Source organism: Dama dama, chromosome 2, assembly GCF_033118175.1.
Source record: "Dama dama isolate Ldn47 chromosome 2, ASM3311817v1, whole genome shotgun sequence".
Taxonomy (NCBI): Eukaryota; Metazoa; Chordata; class Mammalia; order Artiodactyla; family Cervidae; genus Dama; species Dama dama.
In genome coordinates, this window is record NC_083682.1 from 1,379,018 (window position 1) to 1,389,639 (window position 10,622).

Genomic DNA, 10,622 nt, shown 5'->3' on the forward strand with positions numbered 1-10,622 from the left:
CCTGGCAGCTCCGCCCTGCAGGCTCCCAGGTCACTGGCGCTGATGACCGTCTCCCAGGAGCCCTGCAGCCCTGCAGAGCTCTGCCGGCTCCTGGCTCGAATTTCAGGTGCAGAGAACACTGGGCATGTGTTCATGATCCCTCCTGCAATTCTGGAAGAGGCCGGGTCCTGCTAGGGCCCGGCTCTGGGGTATGGTCTCCAGGCTCCCTGGGGCCAGGCCGGTGACAGCTACAGCTCCGCCGGCTGAGAACAAACGTCACATCAGACCCCGACCCCTGTGGGAGAATGGGCTCCAAGCAGGGTCCAGTTACCCATCCCAGAGGCATCTGCCCCACCACCAAGCATTCAGAAACTCCTATTCATCCCTCAAAACCTCCTGGCTCTGCAACTGCTCTGACCGACCCCCACCCCGTCTAGCGAACAGGCCAGACCAGCCTGAGGGGACACCGGTGTTGGATCCCTGGGCCCTGCCAGCCCAGGGTCCCAGGCTGGCCTGCTCCAGCCCTGGCAGGGCTTACTCACGGAGACACTGCTTCCCCGGGCTGGCGAGGAGGCCCAGGAGGGAGGCAGGCTGCCCAGGCGCCACCCGCCCCATCAGGCTCCTCCTAAGGCCCATCAGGGGTGCAGGGGGCTCGGGGAACACTGGGGGCCCCGCTGCTGGTGGAACACTTGCTAAGGAAGTGTGGCGGGCACTCGCCTGGGCCTGAAAACCGTGCCTTGGTGCAGGCGCTCCCAACAGAGGCCCCAAGCTAGGCCCACCTCACTGGTCACTGCGCTGGGCCCCCCACGAGCTAGCACCCCCAGAAGCAGAATCTCAGCCACGAGGCTGGGAAGGAGGCGAAAGTGTCTGGGTCCGGTCCTGGCCTGGGCTCTGGGCGCCCCAGGCTGAGCCCACCCTCCCTTTGAGGCGAGCGCAGGGCCGCTTGCTCGCGCCAGCTCCTCGCCCGCCTCCACAGGGAGCGTGCCCTCCCCACCGGGCACAAAAGACGCCGACACACGGGCAGAGGCCTGAACAATTTTATTTTTGTGCCAACTTTGGCTCCCAGCCACTCAAGAAAGGGGCAGCCACAGAGAAGGCCGGCCCCAGTGCCCTCCCCTCCGATGCCACCCCACCTGGGGCCAGAGAATGCCCTGGACGCCCTCCGCGACGAGGCGAGCCCCGGCACGGCCCCGCAAGACTGGCTTCTGGCCCCTGCTACCCTTGCCGGCTCGTCCTCAGGCCTCAGCAGGCCCCTCCCTCACGGTGTCCAGGACGAACAGGCGGGCGGAGCGACCGGGAGGGCAGCCGGCCGGAGGGAACCATGCGGGGAGGGGGTCCCGGGACACACAGCCACCTAACAGGCTGTGTCTTCCAAGTCAGAGAGGGGACTCTGCACCGGGGCCGCCTCCCCGACAGACAGACAGACAGACAGACAGACAGACAGACAGACAGAGCAAGCAACGTTTCAGACACCAGGGAGGGGAAGCCACAGAGCGGAACTGCAGCCCGATGGGCCTCGGGAGAACCGGGCTGTGGTGCGTGAGTGCAGTGTGCACGTGAGTGTGAGTGTGGTGGCCCTCCTCCTCCGGACTCTACCAGCAGGCGGGGACCAGCTACAGCCGGGCGGCCTCAGCCAGGCCCACGCGGTTCTGGTCCCGGTCGAACACGGTGTAGTATCGCCCGATGAAGACGTCTCCCAGGATCCAGAGCGGCCCGCCGGGCGGGGGGATGTCCATGCCCATGAAGCCGCTCAGGCACACGGTCGTCCCGGCCTGTGACACCTGCGATGGCCGACACCGCTCAGCACCAGTCACCACCGGGCCACACGCCGACGCGCCCGCGCCCCATGCCCCGCGGTCCCCGCTCACCTTGAGCGTGTAGTCCTCCGGGGACAGCGTGTAGTCCTTACCCCCCAGTTTCACGGTGACCTGAGGCAGGCTGGACACCTTCTCGCAGGGGATCATGTACTGCAGGGGGGGTTAGAGGGAAGCCGGTGAGTGGGGGGGCCCGGTGGTGGGGGTGCCCGTCCCCCAGCCCTGCCGGCGCTCACCTCGCCCTGCATCAGCGGCACGGCCCCGATGGCCTTCTGCAGCTCCCGCACCTCCTCCACAGGGCCCACGATCAGGGACGTGCCCGTGTCCACAATAGCCTCACAGCCGCCCTTGCACACGGTCAGACTGCTGCCCACATCCAGCCTGCGGGGAGGGGCGCGGGCCTGAGTCCGCTCCCAGGGCCCCCTGGAGCCCCTGCCCGCCCCTGCAGGACTGGGGCGTGAGCAGAGTTGGGGATGGGGAGGGGGCCGGAGGAGCCAAGAACAGGTCACCCAAGGGAGCTACGTGCAGCGGGGGCCACTGGCTGGACACCTGGAGCTGGCAGGAAGCACCTAGGGCTGGCATCACACGGGGCCCAGGTCCCCTTGGGCTGGCCCCCCGGCCCCCCACAGGCCCCTGCTGCACACGAGGCCATGGGCAGTGCCCCCACGAGCCACGTCCCACCCTGCGGAGCCGAAGGCAGGACCCCTCCCCGCGCTCACTGGTCCATGTGGATCTGCCAGTAGGCCTTGCGGGTGACGTTGTGGTACGTCAGGCTGCCTCTGTAGTACTTGGAGTCGATCCCGCCCAGCATCAGCTCGCCCCCGGGCTGGGCTTTCGGGTCCCTGTAGGGGAGGAGGCAGTCAGATGTCCTGCCCACCTCTGCACCAGGCATCCAGCCTGCGGGTGGCCGGGCTAGATGGGCACAGGGGTCAGGGTTGGTGCGGGGCCCTCAGAAGGTGACCCAGGACCCTTCCTGGGCGTGCAGGGGTGGGAGGATCTGGCAGGGGGGAGAGCTCCAATCTCACACCCCGGGAACCACAGGCCAAGCCCCTTCCTGACAGGAGATCCTGCCTGGGCCGCAAGTGGTCCCGGTCTGCCCCCTTAGGATGGCCAGGGTTGGGCCAGCAGGCAGAGGAGGACGCGAGTGCTGGGAGCCCCGGGGCAGGGACCTCACAGCCTGGAAGGAAAGCCAGGGGCTCCCAGGAGGAGGGCTGGAGCCACTGCGCCCACCCCAGGCCCTCTGCACCTGCCGCTCCGGGGGGACGACCTCCGTCCCGACCACCACAAGACTGGCTCCCGCTTCAGATCTCAGCTTCCGACCCTCCCCACCTCTTAGTCACACTCGTGGTTTCAGCATCATCTGCCCGGCTATCTCCGGCACGTGCCAAACTTGTTCTCTGCCCGTTGCTGTGGCCGCCACCTCCCATCACCTCCACCACCCACGTGGTGCCCTCCTCAGCCTCAGCCCTGCCCTTGCAAGCCAGCCGCCCTGCCCCCACTTCCTGCCCGAGCCTGCACCCAGGGAGTCAGAGAGATGGGCCATCTGTCCCGACCTCAGGCCAGGCCGAGCTCCTGGGTCCTCTGCAGCCCGCCTGCCTCCCCTGGACCCGAGGGCTCACGTGCTCCCAGCGCCTAGCAGGCAGCTCAGCCCCCAGCAGCTGCACAGTTTTTGCCACTGACTGAGCAAGGGGCAGAGGCCAGCATCCATACAGAGGCCAGGCCAAAGGCTCTGGGCTGGAATTCCACCAGAAGTGCCCAGGGTCAGACCCAGAGGGGGCACGCGGGGCGTGGTGGCCAGTGACCAGGAGCAGCAGGCTGCCCGGCCCCCCCACTCACACCCCCCCTTGCCACACCTCACCACTGCCCGCATAGGGGGCTTCCTCTCAAGACCTGTAGCACCATCCCGGGAAGAGGCCAGGGGCTGGAGGACTGAGACCCCTTTCCAAGGACCCCCTCCCCAGCATGATAGGTACCAGGTGTTGCTTCTACAACATGGGAGCATCACCCTGGCTCTCCTGGGGGTCCCCCCCATGGGAAAGCCCTGGCCCCCTTGCCTCCAGAGCTCCTGGCACAGATCAGGGCTTGACGCCTGATCCCCTCTGAGCCGAAAGTGACCTGGGGCAGGGACCAGTCTGCCCGTCACCGGGCCCAGGAACGTCAGGCAGACTGACCGCAAGGGTGCCTGGCCCAGCTCTGGCTGTCGTAGGAGGCAGGCCCAACGACCAAGATCCCGGATCCAGGGCCGCCCGGCTGGGGGACCCCGGCTCGGGGGCCCGGGGAGACCCAGCCTTCGGTATGGACTGTCTGTCCGCCTGTGGGAGGGCGCCAACCCCTGGGCAGTGAGGGCTGTGGCTCAGCGCCTGGCAGGGGGCCACGGGGAGGGCTGGGACGACGGAGCCCGCCCCCACACCTGTTCAGGAAGAAGGAGAAGATGTTCTTCTCCACCAGCTTCTGCTGCATCAGATTGTCGAAGACAGGCAGCACGTTGTTGACGGAGATGCGGGGGTAGGCCATGCCCAGGATGCCGTCGAACTTGGCCGCGATGAAGACCACGCCCGGCTGCTTGATGGCCTCCCCGAAGGTCTGCCTCTGCACCGTGACACTGCCCGGGCTGGACGAGGACGGGTTACAGGGGACCTGCGGGCCACGCAGTGTGGACACCAAGCCTGACGCTGGGCCCCTGGCAGCCCCTCACCCCCGTCCCTGCGGGCAGCCATGGCCATGAAAGCCAGCTCGGCCACTGCCCGTCGTCTGGCGCACGGGACTCGGCCCAGGAGAAAGGGCTGCTGACGCTGCAGCAGACCTGGGTGGGGACAGCGGGGGTGCGGGGCCCATGCTCCACCAGGCCGGTTTCAAGGACGGGTGCAGAGCCGGGGAGCAGGAGGCGGCGGGCTCCTCCTGAGCTCAGGTCCTCCCACCCGCCTACCCCACCCTCGGGGACCCCGGATCTAACCTTGGACTCAAGGCCACGCCACCCCCTCCCCCAGGCCGGGGCAGAGGCTGCAGACACACACGGGCAGGATGTGGGAAGGAGGGCTGTTTGGGGTTGATGCTGGGGGGCGGAGGAGAGGTGTGCGACATCCTGTCTCAGGCTCAGAGGGAGCCTGGCAGAGGCCCCCAACTCCCACCAGGCAGACGCGGAGGGGGAGGGTGGCCCGCAGGGAGCCACGGGGCCCCTGGCCCACCAGGCCGGCTGGAGGAAGGGTCCTCCCTGCCACCAAGGCTCGGGGCAGGCCCCGCGGCCTTCCTGGGGCTGCGGGCTGGGAGGGGACCACCTTCTGCTCTGCTCCTGCTCCCCGCAGCTCCCGACCCAGACCCCTCCTGTGGCCAGGCACCAGGGCTCCGCCCAAGCAGAGCCCAAGAGGGCCCCGCCCCACCCCCCAGGGAGGCGGGCACATCCTGCAGGCACCCTGCAGCCCTCCCCAGATGCCACTCAGCGTCCTGGAAGGTGCCCCTGGCCAGCAGCTCTGGCTGCGGGGACTGGGGCCACACCTGACCCTGGCACCCAGTGGCCTCCTGACGTCCACCAGCTCCTCTGCCAGGCTGGGTGGCCAAGAACCTCGCCACTCATCAGTCGCTGGTCCTGGGCCTGGCACTCTTGCTCCTGGCCTCTCCTTCCAGCCCTCCTGGCACCGCCCAGTGTGCACACGGGACCACGTTCCCCCGTCATGTACCCCAGCCAAGCTCACCCAGCTGTTCCACCCCTGGGCCTCTGCTCAGCTGAGACCCTGGCTCTGTTGTTCAGTGGCCCCCTGCCCAGCCCTGGGGTCAGGGGTGAATCCCCCGGCCTGGGGTGTGGCCCCGAGACACTCACCGATACAGTGTCCTGGCTCAGGTACCCTGAGAGGCTGCCTGAGCCGTAGTGGATGCTGAAGGTTGTGCCGTTCTTCACGTACGTGCTAGACTTGCCGCTGTTGTATTTGTGGTGGGTCCCTGTGCCGAGCGGGGCTGTCAGCCCGCCTGCCCAGCCCCAACTGCAGCCTCAACCCTCCCAGCCCTGGACCAGCTCTGCTGGGCCCCGCTGCCTGCTGCAGCCTGTCGAGCACCCCCCGGGGCGGGTGGTCCAGCCCTCGACCCCCACGGTCCCAGCCCTGAATCGAGGAAGGGAGGAGGGTAGGGAGGAGGGTAGGGACTTGGGAAGGGCCGCCTGTTGGGTGTGGCTGAGGTGGGAGTGGCAGGTGGCCCAGGAGGTCTCTGCCCCAGGACGGGAGAAGGTGGGCTGAGGCAGAATGGCTGGCCTCCAGCGCCTGAGGGGAGAGCGGGCAGAGGGGTGGGGGCAGCACTCCTCTGCCTGGGGTCCCTCCCTCTGGGGTCCACGGCAGGCCCTGGGACAGACGGACTCACAGCAGGCGATGTCCAGCAGCTTGCAGTGGATGGACGGGACCCACAGGTTGGCAGAGCCGGTGTCGAAGACCACCGTGAAGCACTGCGGAGGCGTCCCGATGCCGATCTCCCCGTAGTACTGGGCCTGAGGGGTGGGGTCTGTCAGGTCAGGGCGCGGGACTCCCCACGGGGAGAGAGAAGGCCCAGGCCAGGGGAGGGGCCCAGGGTCAGTCCTGCTGCCTCAGCCGCCCACCCCACCATCCCCGCCAGAGTCCTTGGTTGGGTCCAGGGCTCTGGGAGGGAAGGTCTCCTCCCCAGTATGAAGGTTGAGTGAGGACCTGACTTTGGGCCCTCAGATCCCACAGGGCCGAGCCTGGAGGGCCCCCGGGCAGAGGGATCCGGGGGGCCCAGGGGAAGAGGCGCACGGGGAGGCCGAGTCCCTCAGTGCTGGCCACGCTGCCTTCACTGCCCTGGGCCTCAGTCTCCCCCTCTGCACACGGGGCAGCAGAGGCAGCTTGGGGGGAGGCCCGGATGTGGGGTGAGGGCTCTGGCGAGCATGAAGGGGCACATGTCTCCAGAGGAACCCGGTCCTCGGCCCCTCGGAGGTCAGGGGCGCGGGCATCTGTGACTTTGGGGTCTGCTGGGCTCTGGCTCCAGCCCCTCCGGGCATCTCTCTCTGGCCACTGACTCATGACCCAGCAGAAGTGTCCAGGTCGGGGGTGGGGGGGGGGGCGGGGAGGGGGTTGGGGGGTTGGAGAATGACTCAGCAAATCTCCATACGCGTGGTGCGCGCGCACATGCGTATCTGTGTGTGTGTATGCTGGGGAGCAGGAATCAGGAACTGGTCAGTCAGGCCCCAGGCAGACCCCCCCGGCCTGATCACATGCCTGCAAGAGGCCACAGCTTCCTGGCCCAGCCCGGGCTCCAGCCGGGCAGGACAGAGGGCGCGGCTACCTGCCCTAAACCTGAGTGGGCCAAAGGCCGGATGGCAGCGAGGTGCTGGCTTCCCAAGATGCAGGGAGTGGGGGGCGTGGAGAGGATGTCACCTGGGCAGCCCCAGACGACCTGCCCCAGCATGCTGTGTGTTCCAGAATGTTCCACCTCTGAGCCGGCTTTCCCCTCCATGAGCAGTGGGCACATGGGCCGGTCACTGACCGAAGAGGAAGGTAGGGGGCAGGGACTGGGCCGTGGCTGCCCCAGGCCTGCCAACGAGACAGGCAAGACGAGCACTGAGGTTGCAGGGCAGTGGGCGCCTCCCAGGCAGGTGAGCCCAGGTGAGCCAAGCTGAGGGACCCCCGGCCCCACCCACAGCCTCACGGGCAGGCCTCGGCCTGACTCTGGGCTCCTCCGCACCGGGCCGGCTCCCTCACGTGCTGCAGGGCCTGGGGCAGTCCCGCGGGGCCGGTCACCAGGATGAAGACGCCAGCCCGGCTCTGAGCCAGTGCTTGGTGGCAGGCAGGGAAGCGGACGTCAGAGAGGCGCTCAGGCCGCTCCAGCCAACCCTCCTGGCCCCCCCCCCTCCCCGGGCCAGGACGGGCAGCGGAGCCCGGAGCTGGGGCCAGGGAGGTCACAGCCCTCAGTCAGGAGGGCGTCGTGGACACACCCATCACAAGGGTGGCTGGGCGGAAGCCCCGCCCCCCACACAGATAAAGCTTGCAAACCACTGGAGGCTGAGAACAGAGGATTTCACCGAAACCCACACTGGCTCAGGGAACCAGCTCCTGCCCGCAGCGCTGTGGGCAGTCAACCCGCTGCCCCTGGCCCCGGGCCGCCTCCCCGTCCCCCATACTCACATCCATGTAATTCCTGAGCAGCTCGGGAACTGGCTCCTGCCTCGCAGCTGGCTCCCTGGTGGCGTATTTCGAGATGGGGCCCTTGGCAATCAGGTGTTCCACGGGGCCCATCGCCTCCGACATGGTCCGGCGGATGGACGTGAACTTGTGCAGTGGGATCCTGTCAAGACGGGGGTCGGGCTTGTCAGGGCTGGCTGGCTGCACAGCCCACCGGGAGGCTCCCGCACCCACGACCAAGCTGGAGGCCCAGCATGCCTGCTCCTCTCCCACCCCCCGCCCCCCGCCACTGGGGGCTCCAACACGCACCGCTGTGGTCTCCCGTCCCTACTCTGAATGGGTCCAGGGTCAGTGGTCAGCTATCCCGTCTCCCCAAGTTCCCCCGTGGGGCCCCATCTGCCTGGCTCTCCCCACCCAGACCCCACAGAGATGGTCCCAGCTCACCCATCTGACTTGCGGGGTGGCCACCTTCTGGCCGCCAGGGGGGACTTCCAGGCCACCCACTCTGAGCAGCCAGCTCTCCCTGACCACCCCCAGCCTCCTCACAGGACCCCCTCTTTCTTTCCAGTCCTCATCCCAGGCTGCACTGAACCCCGTCACTCTCTCCCCATTAAGCAGGCCACTGGAGGTCAAGGTTGACACCTGGGGCCTGGAGGTGGGGGCTGCCAGGCTGGCCACCCACCATGCGAGGCCCGGTGCCCCTGCGTGGAGGACCCTTCCCAGGAGCCCCGCCTCCCAGCACACACGCCAGCCTGGGTGGTCTGCCCAGCAGCAGGGGCAGTGGGAGCGGTCCTTCTCCACCCCCAGCCCCACAGGGGTCTGAACTGGCCCCAGGAGGTGGGACAGGAGACCACCTGAGCAAGAACGACTGCATGAAATGTCTTCCCAGCCTGGGGATCTGCGAGTTCAAGGTCGCAGTGGCTCCTCCCAGCAGGCCAAGGGCATGCTCCAGGAAGATGTGGGACTGGCTCTTGCCTAAGAAGGGACAGGCTGGGAGAGCCTGGGCTTCTTGTCTGGGGGTGGGGGAGGGGGACACACCCTCCAGTCACTAAGGAGACAGATGCCAGCAGTTCCACAGGACGCGAAGATGTGGGGGCTTGGGTTCAGCTGCCCCAACCGGAGAAGCTCCAGGCTGGCGCCCCCAGTGGAAGGCCTGGGGGTGAGGCCAGGGCAGGTTCAGGCCTGCAGCTGCTCCCCACAACTGCTCCAGCTAGGGCTACTTGCCCCTAGGCCACAGCCCACGCAGGGGCCCACACAAGCCAGCTCTTTGGCAAGGCTCAGGTCTGCGGGGGGGGGGGGGGGGCTGTCAGCTCCTGCAGCCCCAAAACCCCACCCACCTGCCCACAGGCAAAAGGCCCACAGCAGAGCTGGAACAATGCCTGCCCAGGCCCAGCACTAGGCTCCAGGCCTGGGCAAGCGTGGGGGCAGGGCAGAAGCGGTTGGGCCTGCCGCACGCCTCTCCTGCTGGGCAAGCAGCCTGCCTGGCGATGCCCGAAGGGTGGGGGGACCCACCGTCTTGCTGACACTGCATGGCATAGCCCTGGACCAGCCTGATAGTCCTCCGCTCGTTGGACCCAGGGGGGGCCCCCAGGCCTGGGGAGGGCGTGGTCCTTACTGAGGCAGCAGGTATTGGTGGGACAGAGCCCCAGCCCAGGAGTGGGGGAAGCCGCCCAGGGCCTGGTGCCAGCTGGGCCACTCCCCCAGACCCATCCTGAGGCTGACTCCCTCTCGACCCTGTTGGCCTCAGGGTGTCCAGAGAGTCCTCCAACCGGCCCAGGGCCTGTGGGAAGATCTCAGGCCGAAAAGACCGGGATGAGGCCACGCCCAGCTCACAGCTGTCCAGGGAGACCCTAGGCACAAAGATGACTTACCCAAGCCCAGGGGCCTCCGGGGCCTGCCCCTGGGTCTCCTGTCTTCCAGCCGAGTGCGGGCCCCTGAGCACACGCTCCCAGCCTACCTGTCCTGGGGACGCTGAGCCGACTCCCAGTCACAGCCCTCCTGGTACCCCCGGCCCCCCCGCCCCCCGGCCCACCCCATGATGGCAGGGAGGAGAAGACGCGCAGACCTCCGGGCGAGCCCCGCACCTGCAGAGCTCCCCCGCCCCGCCCGCGGGTGGGCACCGCAGGAGGCCCCGGGGGCGGCCCAGCTGCACCCCGGCGGGGCGTCGGCGGGGAGCGCGAGCTGCGCGGCTCACCTGATGACCGCGGCGGCGGGTGCGGCCAGCAGGCCGAAGGCGAGCAGCAGCGGCAGCAGGCTGGGCGTCTGCATGGCGGCGGCGGCCCGGTCGAAGCGGAGAGCCCGGGAGGTCGCGCGCTTATAGCCGGGATGACGGCGCAGTTGGGCCGCGTCAGCTGACCGGCTTGTTTGCACCGGGGCTGGTCACGTGGGCTGCGGCCGGCGGCGGGGGGCGGGGCCGGGCCGGCGCGGGGCGTGGCCTGAGCGATGGGGGCGGTGCCGGGGCGGTGCGGGGCGGTTCTGGGAAGCGAGGGGCGGGGCCACCCGCGCCTAGGAGCTGCCGCGTCTGCTCGGGCGCGCCGGCCGCCTGTCCCCCCTCGGGCCACGTGCCGATCCGGAGAATTGCCACGGCCCTGTTGGGGCAGAAGGGGACCGGGCCTAGCCCTGCTGGACCCCTCAGCCGGGCGAGGCTCCCGGAGCCGCGGGTCCTTCCCCACCCCGGGCGCGCGGCTCCCCAAGGCTCCCCAGGCTCCCCGCTCCA

At 68.7% G+C, this 10,622-nt stretch overlaps 1 protein-coding gene across 1 annotated transcript; it reads right to left on the bottom strand.

Moving 5' to 3' along the window:
• Window positions 1–1,000: 1,000 nt before the first annotated feature.
• On the bottom strand, window positions 1,001–10,260 carry CTSD (cathepsin D). The gene is made up of 9 exons (XM_061161271.1): window positions 10,101–10,260; window positions 7,910–8,069; window positions 6,138–6,261; window positions 5,608–5,726; window positions 4,204–4,430; window positions 2,513–2,635; window positions 2,030–2,174; window positions 1,848–1,946; window positions 1,001–1,760 (listed from the first exon to the last, which is right to left on the bottom strand). Exons 1-9 carry the CDS (start codon window positions 10,172–10,174, stop codon window positions 1,593–1,595), a joined length of 1,239 nt encoding a protein of 412 aa, XP_061017254.1. The 5' UTR covers window positions 10,175–10,260; the 3' UTR covers window positions 1,001–1,592.
• Between the last annotated feature and the right edge of the window lie 362 nt (window positions 10,261–10,622).